Consider the following 18324-nt stretch of genomic DNA (forward strand, 5'->3'; position numbering starts at 1 on the left):
TGGTCTAGAAAATAAATGCTTGCGTTCTGCGTTTGACTGTCCTCGACTTGTGGGACGTGAAATCAGGGATATGATCGGCGACGGTGACCTCTAGCCTCTGGCTCTGGTTCAGAGAACAAGGTACTGAGCGAGGGGGAGTGGGACGCCGTCACCTTCTGCGCGAACCAGTAATGCTAGCTAAGGATGAGACGGGGTACGTGAGGGAACGAAATTCTCCACGCACCAGCCGTCGCGAGAAACATCCTGGGCGTCGGGGATTGCGAGACGATCTCCGGCCACCGTAAGTGCGGGTCTGCGGACAGCGAGCAAGAGTAACTCACCACCCAACCAGAACCAGACCATGCGTACGTGTGCAGTACGCAGCTGGCCCAGTAGGGCTGATGCCCGACCCAGAGCTGTGGAATACCTAGTGGGTTTACCGGGGCTCCGGCTCAAGAGCAGGAGTAGGAACAGTAGTAGTTTCTAGCCAATGAGAGTGACACTCTCTCGCGTCACCAGGGGGCGGAAAAAGATATAAAAGTGCCACTAAATAATTTTGGCCTTAGGCCAGTTTTCCTCAATGGAAGCTGATTTTGCAGCACGAATTCTAGATTTAGCAGCATTTTAGATATATAACTAGATATATTAATGCAAAAGTTTAACTTTCCTGGCTCCTCAATCTAAACGTTTAAATTGAGGAGCCACATCAGATTTTAAAAATCTGATTTTACCATTATTTAGCAGCAAGGAAGCTGATTTTGCAGCATGAATTCTAGATTTAGTTGAAAATTTTGTATCATTTAGCAGCAATTTTGCATATTACCGTCTACAAATTTCGCTTCTGTGGCGCTAAAATGTAAGAAAATACAATACTTTTAGTATGGCTCCTCTATCTAAATTTAACAGGTGAATTTCTACTGGATATGAGCGATCAATTATTATATTCGACATAATGATCATTTAGTAGGTGTTGTGTTTGTTTTTGCAGTATAGGAATAAAATAGTAAAACAGAGTAAATTTTGTAGATGAACGCATTTTCTTTGGCTCCTCAATCCTGACGTTCTAATTATATATGTTTGACTGTACCCACCTGAGATGACAACGGAATCTAAAGCCAGAGATACTAGCATTTAGCAGAAATGCCTGCTAAATATATCTGCACAGTTCAGCAATGTATTTAATTTAGATTCTGAAAAAACAATACTTAACTATTTTCTTGTAAATTCAGCGTGTAGGGTGACCACAGTTTGAGGGTATCTACAAATTATTATTTCTCTTACCAACCGACAATAATATTTATATACATCATTAAAACGTAAACGTCATATATTTTTTGAAAACGATGTATCACTTCTTGAGCAAGAAACAACTGGCGAAATACATACTATACAAAATACAAGTTGTAACAGTAGTGACACAGATACGTCATTTAAAAGCAAAGATTTTGATTTCGAGAATAGTACACAAAACGATACAGTAACATTTACATATCAAATGGACATGCATGACTGGAAAAAAATTCAGCCTATATACGCATATCAAAAACGAACAGGCACTACCACCTTTAAGAAATACAGAACCATGCCCAAGTTTAAATGGAGTAATCTATTAAAAGTAAACATTTATAAACATTGAAAACAGGATATCGTACTGCACTTAAATTATCAATCACTGCACAATATTGCACATATTAATATCCCCACAATTCAACTATGATGACACAAACGTGATGATTAACTTTATATTTATAGGAAATCCAAGTTAAGTATTTATTTTCTACGTGAATATACAAACGAGAATACTTCACTGCTAATGAACACTTTGTTAAATAAATATTATTGTCGGTTGGTAAGAGAAATAATAATTTGTAGATACCCTCAAACTGTGGTCACCCTACACGCTGAATTTACAAGAAAATAGTTAAGTATTGTTTTTTCAGAATCTAAATTAAATACATTGCTGAACTGTGCAGATATATTTAGCAGACATTTCTGCTAAATGCTAGTATCTCTGGCTTTAGATTCCGTTGTCATCTCAGGTGGGTACAGTCAAACATATATAATTAGAACGTCAGGATTGAGGAGCCAAAGAAAATGCGTTCATCTACAAAATTTACTCTGTTTTACTATTTTATTCCTATACTGCAAAAACAAACACAACACCTACTAAATGATCATTATGTCGAATATAATAATTGATCGCTCATATCCAGTAGAAATTCACCTGTTAAATTTAGATAGAGGAGCCATACTAAAAGTATTGTATTTTCTTACATTTTAGCGCCACAGAAGCGAAATTTGTAGACGGTAATATGCAAAATTGCTGCTAAATGATACAAAATTTTCAAAAATATTCATCTATTACTTAACGAGTTATAGGTGGCTCCTCAATTTAAACGTTTAGATTGAGGAGCCACTTTTGCATTAATATATCTAGTTATATATCTTGCTGCTAAATCTAGAATTCGTGCTGCAAAATCAGCTTCCTTGCTGCTAAATAATGGTAAAATCAGATTTTAAAAATCAGATGTGGCTCCTCAATCCTTACGGACATCAATTTTTTGGTATTACTCAGAAGTCTCAGAACTATCACTAAACAGAGTTATTTAAAGTGGTCAAATATAGTATAGTAAAGAAAAACCAGTTTGAAGCAGACACTGCTTTTATTACTTCATAATAACGTATTACTTGAACTTTTATACACAAAGAAACAAATGGGGACAAGTCGTAAGTTCCAAGACAACTGTTTTTAAGAACACTGCCAAGCTCTAGACTCGACTAGACGTCATTCATTAAACTATTAATATCTTCAAAAAGCGATAATAAATAATAAAACCTACTGAAGTTGCGGAAACGTTATGCTCATTGTGTTCATATCCACCGTTGTCGCAACCGTTGATACTTAGTAACCATTGCGTTGAAATTATGTGATCTAGTTCAACAACCTGATTTATTTCCTATTTGATATTTGTTATAAATCGGATTGTTTCTGTTTCTCACACAACGCACAAGTTCTTAAATACGATAAAATATGTATTATAAAAAAAAATATTGCATCTTAATAGATGTATATGAAAATATAAACAGTTGAAGATTAACACTGCTTTGGTTCGTTATTGCTATTGTAAACCGGTTAAAACTATAAAAAATGAATTACAAAATGCTCAATGTGTTATGGCATAACATTATGGCACTTTGATGATCTAACACTTAAATCATGAAACTGTAATCTTAATCACTATGACACCGCGGGCGCTAGTCGAAGTTTAACAAATAAAAAACAGCAGCTTGGCAGTAATTATTATGGGGGGCAGTAGAAATTAAAAATCTCAAAAACTTTCACAAGCTTTACACACTGGCATCAATAAAAAAGAAAAGCAGGTACACCGTCAACTTTGTACACGACTTGTCCACGTGTTTCATACAAATCTAGAGTGAAAATAGAATAGAGGAAACATTGGCAGTGTTTATAAAATGGCACTACATTACAAAGACATTTACGGAGAGGTCAATACAGTGTTCTATACAACATTCGACGGTGATCAGTACCAGTTCCAACAGACAGTCGTTTTTTTCGTAGTTTTTAACTAGATAATATTATGGTTATTGTAGCAGCTTCAGTACACTTTCAGTTGATTCTTGTCGTCGAAACCAGCCGAGTGACCGGCGTTGCGGACGATGAATGAGTTGCCGTCGAAGTGCATCCGTCTCTCACCACGTCTGTTTAAAATTACCAAACATTACTACGCCTTGTCATTTTCCAAGTTACCCGTCAGAATCGTATTGTCACGTCATGGACATTAGGCTTTACCTTATCAGATTTTCTTCAATATTATTTATCTCATGTGGGTATCAGTCTAATCAAAACGACCTGGCACAAAACAAAATAGTTTCTAGAAGTCTTAAACGCTACCTACGGATCTTGTGTGCTTTGTAAAGCCCTTGTTTAATAACATTTTCGTCCGGTCGTGATATTACGAACTAACTAAATTTGCTTAACATTAGGTAAAGCAATATTTGAATACGCCATCTGTTTCGAAGAGTTCAAGTATATAAAGTATATAAAGCAGATCTCACCGAACGAACAGATGCTGAGTTTGGCCTAGTGAGGCGGTGCAGTGCAAGAACGGGCTCGTGATGGACGCGGACCCGTTGCTGGGGCTCGTGCGCAGCTGGTACTTGTGGCTGCATCGGTGAATCCTTCAACAAACATTATCATCATAATTATGCATTGCATGTTGAATCAATAATGAAATATGTTCAAGATGGCTGGTGTAATTGTAAGGGGGAACTCTGTCCGCGTATTAATTTGGATGTTTCCTCAGTTAGAATTACCTCATTTATTTCCAGATTTTTTAAAATTGATTTGTTGATATAATGAATTTGCATACATATTTTTTCTAGTTAATTTAAGATAAATTAAGATGTATTACAGTAGGCTCGATGACCTCAGCGTAAGCGGCTGTTTCACCCACTGTGCTCGGTTACTATTGATCGTAGCGTATGATGTAATAATAGTCTATAATCAATGACTATGCTTCCCCAACTATTAAACACAAAAAGAAATATGCAAATCGTTTCAGTGGTTCAGTGATAAATAAAGCCACAACCAGAGATTCAATTGCTATTTTTTATGGCATAGGACAACTAACAATCGGCGCTGATAGTAAGTAATCATCTGATAGTAAGCAATCGGGTTTATTAAGGGTGGTTCTTGAACTCTCATTCGTAACTCAGAGTAGTGCCTTCCCGCATTTTAGGGATTGGGTATCCTGGAAAGGAATGAGCTCTGGTATCCTGACTTCACGGCAAACACAACGCAAACATGGTACGCAATGTTTTTAAGGTGATAAATAATTTAATCTTCATCTATTTTCACAAAGATGATACATCTTTCAAAATTTCACCACGCATACCACAAAATGAAATAGTTATTCACAAGTGATCGATGCATCATCCAGGGAAATATTTTTTAAAGTTCATATAAGTACTCAATATTGGCAGCAACCAATAACTTGACAACGGAATCGATGAATAAAAACGTAGATACGCATTCATACACAACATCGCGTATTACACAAATACAGATGGAGATAGCCAGATACTTCCAATTAAAAATACTGAATAGTGAAGGACTGCGAGCTCCGTAACTAGCACTACAGTTACGTGGAGAGCACATGTTTGTGTAGCGTATGGTTCACCGCAGGTCTACTCTCTTACATGTCTCAAGTGTGTACTTTCAACGAGGTTATTTTTTTTTTTAAACTGTAGTACAAATTTTATCAGTAGGAAAGACTCGGTATTTGTACTGGCACTGGCTCTAATAACTTCGCCACGCAAAGCTCATATTTAGAATTGTGAAGTACGAAAGCTCTTACGCGTATTTTCCATGTTTTATTGTTTAACCTCACGATCACTTTACTTTTGACGGATCTTACATCATCCCTAAATTACCTGACTCTCTATTTTAGACAACTGTTTAAGCCTATCAATCGAATATTGACGACATGAATCGCTGGGTAAATCGTACCATTGCGACTGATCGCAGTAACTCTATTGGCAGAAGAGTCTTGGAAGATGAGGCGATTTTATCAGTTATTCCGTGGCGTGCATCTCAGCCTGTATAATATGGTATCTCAGTTGGGCACGATACCAAGAAAATATCGTACTCCCTGCACAATTCTTAGATGACATTCTCCTAATTATTGAAGATGAATAATACATATTTTATACTAATATTGGTGTTTTATTTATATATCCTCCTGTCCCTTTTTTAGTTTTTAAAAGGTTAGTGCCTACTGCTTCTAAGTGCAGGATATTGAATGTAAAAACTTGTCTTCGATTGTAGCGACTGTTCGGGGTGCTGGAGAGCCAAACGTGTCAGATCTTCGACACGTCACACACGCTCCTTGCTTAAAACCATAACACAACCAAAACTATTCAAAAGTATTTCGTAAAAAACATAAAAAAAACTGCAATGTTATAATATAACCTCACTTTTACTACATTACATAAATATAATTTGATTCCTGGATAGCAAAATTTCACCAAATTTTCAGACAGTCCTTGTTATTATAGTTTGATTCAGTTAACACCTGGGCCCAGGAATGTAGGGAGAAGATCCCTTCTCCTTTCAATATTCAAACCCCTTACCGCTGTGGTGTTGCCATGGTGTCCATGGAGGCGCCGATTCCTTTCGATTAAATGAGACTACAGCCTGTTTGCCGCCCACGAAATAAAAAACCCTACTCATAGTAAACAAACTTCCCGAAAGCTCGTGCTAATGTTAAACCAAATAAGCTTTTCTTTCCGTTCTCATGACACCCAGACGGCACGTCTATCCTTTAATGTAAGCATAGTTTATTTTCATGTTGCGTGTAATGCACTGTTTTGTTTAGGTAGGTACGAGTTTTCTGATGCATCTGTGACATGTTATTTTTAATTGGTTTGCTTTTCCATTTTAGGAAAGTTTTGCATTTCTCATATGTATTTTTACTTTAGACTCAATAAAAGGAGGAGGTTCGTATATAAGCCGGTAAATAAACAGATGCATCACCTGATGGTAAGCAATCGCCGACTCCCATGCACACCCGGACAAACAGAAGGAGGGAAGGAGGAAAAAGGAAACACCAAAACCCCGTTACAAGTGCCTTGTCGGCCTCTTGGGGGTTAGGAATTCAAGGGTTTTTGGGGAATCGGGGATTGGCAACGGGTGTAATCAGGCCTCCAATAGACTCACTTACACAACGAAACAACGCAAGTGTTGTGTGACATCGGTTTTCTGTGAGGCCGTGGTATCACTCCGGCCGAGCCGGCCCATTGGTGCTAAAGCATGGCTCTCCCTCCCACACTCAAAGTAGATTATGATTAAGAGTGTCATTCGTATTATTCGCTTAATTCTTTCACACATTTCCAGTTGCGCGCTAAACCAAGTTAAACCTAACGATTATAAAGGAGTTAGTAGTTATGTAAGTCCGTATTAAGTCGGATTAATTAAATAGAAGCGAGCTGCTAACGCGTCCCTTAGCGTATGTTTTTATATGGCTTCTGTAATTGCATAAGTACTTTAGTGTTTCGAATACAACTTAATGACAATTTCCAGTCAATGTGTACCCACTTACCTGGACCTACTATAGTCCAGTCAAATAAGGTTAAATTAGGTAAGAATCTCGGAATACAAGATACCGTAGGGGGTATCTCGAATTCCGAGGTGAAATACTAAATTGACTGGACTACTAAGCAAGAATTACCTTTCATCAATAGTGTATAAAACTTATAAGTTCTTGCAAAGTAATCGTTTAATATGATATTGGGTATAGGAGTAGTTGAATGTACGATTTTGTTAAGAGTAAGTACTCTTACACGTATTTGTAGTGTTACCTGACGAGCCCATCCGCAGTTTGACTGACGCGCACGTTGTTGATAATCCAGTTGTCTATGCCATCATCGGTCAGCCAGTACTGCGCGGCCTGCAGCAGCGACAGTGCTTCATTCACGTACGACGGCCCATGGCGGGACTCGCTGTAATTGATGTGATAATCAATTATTTTATTATTTTCCAAAAACGACATTTATTATCAGACAAATATCCATACTAATAGGAATATTAACAATGAATAAAATCATCAGAAATATAGGTACAAAATATGTTACTCATCGAACTATAATATAATAATATGTGTAATAATATAGTGTATACTAAATTATAAGCTAGATGGGCCTACGCCTTAAGAGCTTAAATAGTATTCTTTTTAAATAGTCGTTGGAATGTCGATCAGTCAACACGTTTGGGCATTTAGTTAACTGTCCAATATGTTTTTGGATGATATGAAACTAAAATTGCGATAATGATAATTAAGTTAGATCGCCTCACTTGTAAAAGACATTAAGGGTGAAGTCCTGACTCATGTCAAGGAAAGTATCGGTGGTGGTGCGCGTGCCAGCTGCGTCGACCAAGTACACCAGCGCACACTGTTCCGCAGTGAATGACACACCCTTGTACCACATCTTGGCATATCTAAAATATCGAGTGAGTGAAAATTACTTATACTAGAAGACTTCTTTCAAATTACTCTAAAAAGTAAAACAGCATTATCTAGTAGGTACGTAGCTCATAGCCCAACACTATTGTACACCATGCACACTTTGCTATTTAAAAACATTCACTGTACAATACACAACTATATTATTGTACTTCATACATTAATTTGGAATACTATACATACATATAGCACAATAATATTATAGCGTAGTCCGTAAACAGCGTAACATAATTACTATAACTACTATAAGCTACAGATAGCTATAACTGAAGCTTACCTACCATATTGAGCTATAGTTCGGAAATAGTATGACCCAAATAGGTATTTGAAATACATTTTTACACACATAATTGCCACACACTAATTTACCAAACATTTACGATCTCAAACTAAACTCGAAAGTTTTCTGGAATAAAAAACCTGCTGCAAGTATATACCGTTTTATTTGTCGAGACAGATTTATCTTTAGATTTACTATTTTTGGCTAAAACTACGAACCGGCTCTGATGTACATCTATTCTAGTTTCTTGGAAAGAAATATATCGACCAGTATCAAGTTCAAGGGAAACATAATAAATGTGTTTCAATTTAAATATACACCTAAAAATCTTGTCGGTATAGTGACGTATACAATAATAGAGGACAATAGATACTTAAATAAGGTCCACGATCTATGATGCGGCATTTAACGAATGCATGCAACCTATAAATGATAATAGGTGACATACTAATGGCCCATGCTTGTATCTTGCTTAGAAACAATAGAAACTGTCAACGAAGCGGCAATAGGGATGATGACAGGGTATGAAAATTAAAAATCTAATTAGTCCGTCAGTTAGGTAATAAAAAAATATTAGACACGTATTTTTTTATTTTGTCATATAAGATAACAATACTTAGATAAAACGAATCAAAGTTTAGGAGTGGGAGCTAACTACGTCACTATAGAGTATAAAACGTACTCTAAAGTGACGTCACGCGATATTTAAAATGGATATATCTTCGAAAGTATTTGTTTCCGTAAGAAAATAAAAAATACGTGTCTAATATTTTTAAATAATCTACAAGACGGACATTAAAATAAAAATTAGTCATCTACCCTATTGTAGGCCACCCATCGACATTTGTAGGTTCAATGCATGCGTCAAATGACGGGTCGTATGTCGTGGGCAGTCTGCCTTACTTTTATGAAAGGTATTGATTTATAGTTTTGAGCTGCTACTACCCGGCCGTCCAAGCTTTTAGTGAAAATTAGGTCAGACCACAAGAGCGGACATCAGGAATAAGGTTGCACTTTGTACCTAACAAGCCTTTTACGATGCCACCGTCAGATTTAAAACACTTATTTTGTACACCACTCACTCTCACGACTCACGAAATAGGAACAGTCAAGCTGATAATAAGTTTTGGCAGCATATCTCTCCCCATAATCAGAAAGTGCCTTCTGCTAGTGTCCAATTTATCTCAGATTTCGGTTGCGCTACGGAAGTTGTCAGTGTTTAATATATACCACAAGTAGATCGCAGCCAACCTACTTCTAACGGTAGCAAGTTAGATAAAATATTATGCGATAAGCTGACTACATACCTCATTTATTAATTTTTTAACGTTATTATTGTAGGTAACTTATTTGCTGGATGTATTATTAGTGATGTTAAACTAACTTGTTATTGCCCTGTTGGTGGCGGGCCTGGATCTCAACTCTGGATCCGTAGTGGTAGACACGTCCGTTGGGGTGGATCAGTGCTGCAGCTGCGCCAGAGCGCGACAACGCCAAGATAATGTTGTTCTTAGCGTTGGTTACGCGTACAGCTCCGTCGATGGTCATATCCACTCTATCCGAAATTATAGTTATTAGCGGTCAGGTAAGAAAGGGCCATTAAGTGAAGCGACCGCAAATTGTGAAGCATGTCAGGTTTGGTGTCAACCAAATTTCAAGAAGAAGAAAAAACGAAGGATTTCTGCTCTCATTAATTAATTGCATTAATTTGCTTATAATTAGATTAAAAATGCGTTACTTTAAACAAAAGGAAACTATACTTTCTACTTAACAAATCATATTCAACAAAAAAACAAATCATAGGTAAATCATAAAGGACAATGCCAGAAACTCTATAGAACTACCCAAAAAAAGTTATTATACAGGAATGCCAAATGTACTATTCTACTGCTAGTGATAACTAAAAAGGTAAATAAAAAGCCCCTTAAATCCAATTTAAGTTTCTCTTTAAATCAAAGAACAAATTATTTTAATTACAGTCCGCACAATCTAAAAACTCCACTCTGATACTTGCCTTGTAGTGAGAGTTAAGACATATCGAGTGATCACATCTTAAATGAGCTAGCTACACGGTGAGCTCTGGCAAATTTGGGTCGAAAAAGCATTTGGCATATTAGCCGACTTAATTTAGATTAGTTTGATTAAATTAATCTGGTGCCATCAGATTGCATCATTGAATTTTGTTAGGATCGGGCGGCCACGAAACGTTCAGAAAACCTCATATTTAGTTATTCCAGAATTCCCGCGGGATTGAGATTTAGGCGGTAAAACGATTTTACGCGTATGAAGTCGCGGACACAGCTAGTAGTATATTAAAACTGTCTATATTAGTAGAATCTGGCATTGTCGTTTTCATTACAGATCACAACACATAGGATTGGTTTACATTACACACTTTCAAATATCGAATAAAGGTACATTCTCATACACAATTCACCGTTGGGTCATGTTACCGGCCAGGTTAAAAAAAAATATTTCTTTACTCCTGGTAGCTATGACTTTGTCCCACACGTAAGTCCCCGGCAAGTAATCTCCATTGTCCATTAATATTTCCACACAAATATCATACTTTTATCCTCCCCCACATCACATATCGTCACGCTTTAAGTCAGTCAGCGTCGTGCTACCGTCATTACTACAAACACCTAATCATTGACTAACCCGTAACTTGACTGTTGTATGTTTTCAATGATTCAGTCAAACCGGCAACGTGACTGAGGAACTACGTGCTGATTAGTTTGAGGATACTACACAAACCGTCCCCTCTCCGTCATCGGTAACTTAACGGTCACTGATGTGTGCGAATGCACCTTTATTGATTTCAATTGCTGATGCACTCATATCGCTGTGCAGGATCAAATTCTTTGTTTATAGGTCAACTAGCCGCACTTACTTGACTCTGTCTCTCAGGCGGAGGCAAACGGTGCCATGAGGCGTGACCGAAACATTGTATCCAGCGCCCCCGACTACGTCAGTCATCTATGGAAATTATCATATCGTGATTATTTCTGTGGCGTTTCTATAATATAAAAGTCTTTTTTACCCAATAAGAATCTCGGATATTACCTTAAAATTTTAAAAAGGTTCTTTGTTCTTATGTGTGGCCTATGACTATGAAGCCTGTATATTCAACCTTTTTTTTTAAATGGGACAAGCCCGCCACAACCTCCCATACCGCTGCAACTCCTGTAAGCCAGGATCTACAGTAGATACAATCATGAAAACACCGGAACATTGAAGTCCGGCGCGTCCCAGGGACATGAATGTCTGTCTTGGATCCCGTAACGAAATAAATCAGAAGATATTATTAGAGGAGAAGAAAAGAAAACAATAGTTTCACTTCCCTCGGTGAATTTAATGCAGGAGACAGAATGACTTAAGCCTTAAGGCACAAAGAGACTCCACAACTGGGAGAAGCCCAGTCGCCAAGCACCACGGAAATTTGACTCAAAACTAAGTGGGTTCTATGTGTGAGCTGTTATACTTGCTTCCAATAATAGGTATGGCAAAAACGCCTAAACGCACTGAAATTTGTTCTAGACTCCACAAGGTCCGTATAATAGACTACACCTGATGAAACAACTAAATTATCTAACATAGTGTTACGATCAGATTGCCAGAGACCACACTCCCAGAGTATGTGATGGGCGGATTGCTCATGTTGCACCATGGTGAATCAACGAGTTTAAATGAGAACAATTTGCTTTTAAAGTTGCCATGGCCAGTAAGAAACTGGGCAACACAGTGATCCACCTCCAGCCATGTCCTCTCCAGTCGCTCATGCACGGATGGAAAGAACTGGTAAAGGTGACGGCCCTTGGTAGAAGATTCCCATCTGCACTGCCATTCAATTAGAAGCTCAACCCAGACGTCCGTTAATGGCTTAAGCAGTCTAGCAATTTTGTTTCGATCACGTTGTGCTAGAAAGTTCGCGGAAAAGTTAGGTCTCGCATTATTGTGGCCCTATCAGCCCATACTGGTGCCCCGTAGCACATGCATCCCAGGTATATATGGCTCCATATATGGTTTTGAGCGTAAGAAAAGAGAGACCCCAGGTAGCCCTCGAAATTCGCGTGAGTGCATAGAAATTATTTTTGGCTTTCTCACTAATAGCCTTAATATGTTCAATAAAAGAAAAGTTTTTTTCTAAGACTAGACCGAGATAGCAAACCGACTCCTTTAGTTTTACGGGAACGTTTTTGAATTTAATGGACGGCCATGATTTCAAGTTTCCTTTAAGCAATAGCTGGTAAGTTTTATGTGGTGCAAAAGTTAATCGATTACGTTCGCCCCAACGCGAGATCCCACCGAGGCAGTCTTTAGCTAGATTCTCCAGTCCGGCGCGGGTATTTGACTGTATTAACAAAAGGCCATCATCCGCATATCCAGTCAATGTACAACCAGAAGGAAGGGGGATCGCGAGCAAATCATCAAATCATCGAACCGTGAAGAAAATACGTGTATATTAGTTTGTATATGTTACTAAAACAGCCACGCCCTTTAAGTTTTAGGGAGTAACATTGGCCACCACGCGTTATCAAAGGCATCGGAAATGTCTAAAAAAATGCCTACTACATATTTGTGCTCAGATTAATTCACCGTGGTTCGGATTGAGAGAGCCGCGTCTACAGTAGATTTACCTACAGTGAAGCCAAATTGATTATTGTGAAATTTCGGTCCACCGGGCATTAAACGAGGAACGATAAACCGCTTAAGGAGTTTTCCTAATGATGGTAAAAGCGTAATAGGCCGGTATGACTTAGGGTCATCGGGTGGTTTATTTCCATTCTTAGGTATTATGCGAATGAATCCACGTCGCCATATACGAGGAAAGACGCCCTCCGCTATACAACGATTAAACACGGTCAGGATCGCATCAGCCGCAGATTTACACGCTTCTATTATCATTTTATTTGAAACCTTATCCTCACCCGACGATTTATTCAATGGCAAGGTTTTATTTATTTTATTTATTTATTTATTTATTCTTAAAGAAGGCTTACGGACTATTCACAATAATTATAGGTAACATATTGTAAAAACTTAAATTGCCAATAACAAGCCTCCACAGATAATTTCAACCTATCGATAGATACAAGTTTAATACTTAGTCTTTATTCCATAGGTACCCTCAGTTTGAGTGTAATTACTAGCCAGTTACATTATTCCCAAATATAATTAAAATTAAAAATATTCATTAACAAAAGAACAAGAAAATTTTCACCTTACTTTAAGGGACTGTACTGAATAAATTATGTATGGCGCTAGTAGTGGCAAATTTCCCCAAAGTAAGGTGAAAATTTTATTCAGAGTATTTGGTTTCTCTAAAACTAACAATGTTTTCCAATCTAAAGCAGTTGGCTAAGAATTTATGATTCCATATTACTGAAGCACTATTCAGGATAATGTAAGGAAGACTACAGACGAAAAAATTAAGAATTGTAGCAACTAGAGTCAGAAGACTGGCATAGGGTGTACTTTTTCGTGGATTACAAATAAGTCACTGTAATTTAAAAACTGTAGATTTTTTTTTTTACATTTTTCTGATAACATTTGCAACCTTGCCGATCATCTGGTGCCTGTTGGATGTCGACTTCAGGGACACCCTGTATATTCCATATTGTGGGTTCCAAACCTGGGACGCATACTCTAAGTGACTGCGTACGAATGAGCAGTATAATATCTTAATAGGCTTTAATGAACGGAAACAGGCTGTAGTTCTCATTATGAATCCAAGGGCTCTAAATGCTTTATTCACAATGTCATCAATATGTTGGTCGTATAGCAACTTACTATCTTGTATGATTCCAAGATCTTTAACAGTAGCAACTTTGCTGATGCTTTCACTGTTAATCGTATACTTGGAATCTATTACAGATTGTCGACGTGTGAAGGCCACATGATAGCATTTTGTTACATTTAATTGGAGCTTATTGCGTGTGCAGTATTCAGCAAATTTGTTAAGGTCGTCCCAAGATTGAGCCCTGTTAACAACAGTTACGAGCTCGTTGATGGAAGGAAGATCAGACACCGGTGAATCGGGCGGTATAGCTGCCCACGACCTAATCTGCTGATGATAATCATTGTCTGTCTCGGATACATCGTCAGGGATGAGTTCATCGAGTAGAACTTCCGTTGTCTCCTCAATACCAGTGGTGTGAACATTGTTGACTTTTATGTTCTGTACGAATGCCAGATCGACGGATCTGTTGGCTTTGAACTCATGGTACAGAGGCGACCACAGACCCTCGCTATCCAGCCTCTGCACTACTCTCCGCAACAGGTTACCCTTGGCTTTCTCCACTGAAGCCCTATAGCGTGACCTGGCAACTCTAAACGCAATCAATGCTTCATAAAATGCAAAACCTGTGACTTTACGTTTCTTTAATCTATGTAACTGTTTACGCGCTCTACGGAAGCATTTACGCTGTTCAACCAGATAATAATCTGTATATTCAACCTGGCAAAAGTGTGGTGTCCACATCCGTGCTACCCCTTCGTGGAATAACATAGTCAATAGTTCCAACTGTCTGCAGTAATACAAAGTATCCGCTTCCCATGCACTAGAAAGTGCTGGTGTTAAAGTGTCAGTGTCGCGAAATCGATACAGGTACCAAGGTTATAGAACAAGGTTGTAGAACTCTCAAAGCAAAACTAAGTCGCGTAATCATTGGTGCCTCACTATCCAAAATAATCTATATAAAATATTCACTGAGCTGAGCAGAGTAGGTGAAGCTACGCGGAAATACCGAGTCTATTTGTAGGGGAAAACTGTCTCTTTTAATTTGAAACAAAAAGTTAACATACCTCAAGCTCCCGCCAAGTATCAGCATGATAGATATCATCCCCCGGGTAGAAGGGAGCTTTGCGCTGCAGTGGAGCGCGCCATGGTGGCTGCCAACCTGCAGCGCCCACCAGCTCAGCTTGCCCGAGACCACCCTCAAGAAACTTGCTGTAGTCTTGGAAGGCAGACAAGTTTGACTCCTCCTGAACCTACCGAATTCATTTCTACTAAGTACTCATAACCAGCATCTCCGCGGCTGTGCTTTAATCCTTACCTTGAAATAATCCTACAGTATTAGAATGAAATCTACCTCACGATAGTCAAATGGATGACTTAAATCTTACGCCATTGACTGCTGCTTAAAGGTTTCTAAAAAGCCCACATTAGGTATAACAATTTCCTTTCTCACATTATAGTATAATTACACTTACCATAATAAAGTATTTTTTAAACAATGATGATGTGCAGGGCTGATAACTGCCAGATAGTATAGATAGACTAGGTATTGGCCTATATGAGTTATAAATTATTATCATCCTACTTTCTAGCCTTTTTTTTGTTTTTTTTTTTTTGACGGGAAATGTCGTCCAATGACTTCTCCCGCCTTGAGTGAGGCGGGAGGGAGTGTCAGACTCTTACTGACTAAAAACCACCCCGTTCCATCACTTTGACCCGGAGCCCCGGTAACCATTTACGTTGTCCGCAGCTCCGGATCAGGCATCAGCCCTATTGGGCCCCATCTGTGGTGGTCTGGCTCTTTAAGGCGCGCGCGGAACGCGACGCGCCGTCCGCACGGGTGGTTCTGGTCGGGCGGTGAGCTACCCTTACTCGCCGTCCGCAGACCCGCACTTACGGTGGCCGGAGATCGTCACGCGATCCCCGACGCGCGGAGTGTCTTCTGCGGCGGCGGGGGCGTGAGGAGGATCGTTCCCTCACGCGCTCCGTCTCCTCCTTAGCAAGCATAACTGCTTCGCAGATGGAGGAGACGGCGCGGCGTCCCATTCCCCCTCGCTCCGCAATATGGCCTGAACCAAAGCCGGACGCGAGAGGTCACCGTCGCCGATCACATCCCTAAGGACACGGCGGTGCTCAGCCCATGCAGGGCACACCGCTACTATATGCTCCACCGTGTCCTCCGGGTGGTCCACGCAATGCCGACACCCGGGCGTTTCCTCCCGCCGAATCCGAAACAGGTACCTACCGAAACTTCCGTGTCCAGTAAGCACCTGCGTCAGGCGGTAGGTGAGGACGCCGTGACGCCTCTCTAGCCACTCCTCAAAGAGGGGACTTACCGCTGCTATAACAGCGAGCCCAGCCCTCGGTTGCGACAGTCGTTGCTTCCATTCCGCAATGAGATCGCCATCATCCCGCCACGCACTAATCTGGCGCGGTAGTGGAGTTTCGCCCCGGCGATGCGCCTACGCACATAGGCTGTATAAGTGCGCGAGCACTTTCGCCTCCAGATCCCACGGCGTACTTTCTAGCCTTACAGGACAAAATTTATTTGGAAATAGCAGTAGCTCTTAAGTTATATGTAGGTGTAGGCTTTGCTATCCTAAACATTATTATGGTAAGTATATTATTCAAAGTTACTGAAGACGGTGATTTTTGACTAACTACTTCTGATATAGGAAAATACTTTCAACTGTAAAATGTTCGTACCTACCTACTTACAAGAGCAGGTTAGTCTTTTCAGATTACATTTTTAAAATGAGCTATTATATTTTAAGGCCTGGGTCTTAGCAGTAGCTACGTAATACAAGAAATGTTTCCATTAATAAATAATGGCTTAAAGTGAAAGTAACTCTTTTTGAGAGGGGAAAATCATTCAATGACTTCTTCCACCTTGGGTGATAGTCCAGTCAATTTAGTATTTCACCTCGGAATTCGAGATACCCAGCTGTAATTTTGTATATTGACCCCCTAAAATTTGCCTTAAAACCTACATATGGTAGGGTGTAAGCAACTATTAAATTTTAAGGTCCAAAGGTCCCAAAAAACGTTTTTTTGGAAATGTCTCATTTCCTATGGGTTTTTGATATTTGCATTTAATACCAATATTGTAGAATACAAAATTCACTACAACTTTTGTGTAAACTTTTTTATATATTTTTCTGTTAACAGTTGTAACCCTGCCGATCACCTGGTGCCTTTTGGACTTCGACTTCAGATTTTCCGCGATTTTCTCGCGGTGTTTAAAAAAAAATAGCTACTTTATTATCTACCGACTTCGGGGCAAAACTCGGTGTTCTCAGCATTATCCTGATAGAAATTGGTATGTGTAGTTGATAATGAACAATACCTTATACACATTGTGTAACTGTAAGTGAGTAGGTATATGAACTATGTACGAGCGCCTTTCCTTTATTCACGGCAAAACTGCCAGTAGCCGGTTGTCGCGTAAACAATTTAAGTAACGATGTTACCCACTTCCTATTCCGACGTGCTTGTAACTCCATTGATGTTGCCGGTGGTGGCTAATTGCTTACTTACCTTCACTTGATCCGGTTGCTCGTATGCCGTTCTACCCCATGGAAACCCTGACAATTTTACTTCAGAGACGTCAAATTTCTATTCATTTCGACACTGCTATATAGAGGAGAATCGTAGCCTAGCAGTGAACTATAATAAGCATCCAATTTATTTTGGACAATGATACACTTAGCACCTATTTTCTCGTATCGTGCGTTAGGTAAGCCTCAAGCTGTTGAGATACTTTTAAACGTAGCCAATATGTACAGCTTATGAGAAAAATCTTTATACTGCAAATATAGCATGTTACTATAATTATTATAAAACCCTATGGAGCATCCCTTACAAATTCAAAATAAAAAACTGCTATTCTATATGACCCAAATGAACCATACAGTCGAAAGTATCTTACTTCTAATCATAACTAACGACCCATTTACTGCAGGTACTATTAATCGATGTAGGTATAAAATCACATCACCTGATTGTAGGAGTGCGCTGTATAGACACTTCTTGGTCGGACAGGCATCGTCACATCCTTTCTAAATTCTGCATTTGCCATTTTAATACTTCTTCAACTTATAACTGTTAAGGTTTATACACTATTTTAAAAAATACATGAACAACAGTGACTATCGACACTGGAAAATGCTACATAATATAAATCATACTTCGCGGTAGGAAAGTAATAGAAGTCATTTGTCATTTATTTCCTTCCCTATTCGAAATTTAAATTACTTTCTCTATGGCGATGACTTTGTATTCAA

At 38.9% G+C, this 18324-nt stretch overlaps 1 protein-coding gene across 1 annotated transcript; it reads right to left on the reverse strand.

The window, feature by feature from the left end:
- Positions 1-2623: 2623 nt before the first annotated feature.
- LOC118268891 (uncharacterized) lies at positions 2624-18255 on the reverse strand. The gene is made up of 8 exons (XM_035583682.2): positions 18039-18255; positions 15109-15294; positions 11195-11280; positions 9686-9856; positions 7853-7996; positions 7360-7500; positions 4057-4179; positions 2624-3699 (listed from the first exon to the last, which is right to left on the reverse strand). Exons 1-8 carry the CDS (start codon positions 18117-18119, stop codon positions 3597-3599), a joined length of 1035 nt encoding a protein of 344 aa, XP_035439575.1. The 5' UTR covers positions 18120-18255; the 3' UTR covers positions 2624-3596.
- Between the last annotated feature and the right edge of the window lie 69 nt (positions 18256-18324).

The sequence above is a fragment of the Spodoptera frugiperda genome, chromosome 25 (assembly GCF_023101765.2).
Source record: "Spodoptera frugiperda isolate SF20-4 chromosome 25, AGI-APGP_CSIRO_Sfru_2.0, whole genome shotgun sequence".
NCBI lineage: Eukaryota > Metazoa > Arthropoda > Insecta > Lepidoptera > Noctuidae > Spodoptera > Spodoptera frugiperda.

What these genes read in the sequence shown, in the direction of transcription:
- LOC118268891 (XM_035583682.2), bottom strand. Translation starts at nt 18,119, where the DNA reads ATGGCAAATGCAGAATTTAGAAAGGATGTGACGATGCCTGTCCGACCA. An exon ending in CAGCGCACTCCTACAATCAG is followed by an intron (nt 15,295 to 18,038) that starts GTGATGTGATTT and finishes TGAATTCGGTAG; the next exon opens with GTTCAGGAGGAGTCAAACTT. An exon ending in CGCCTGAGAGACAGAGTCAA is followed by an intron (nt 9,857 to 11,194) that starts GTAAGTGCGGCT and finishes AATTTCGGATAG; the next exon opens with AGTGGATATGACCATCGACG.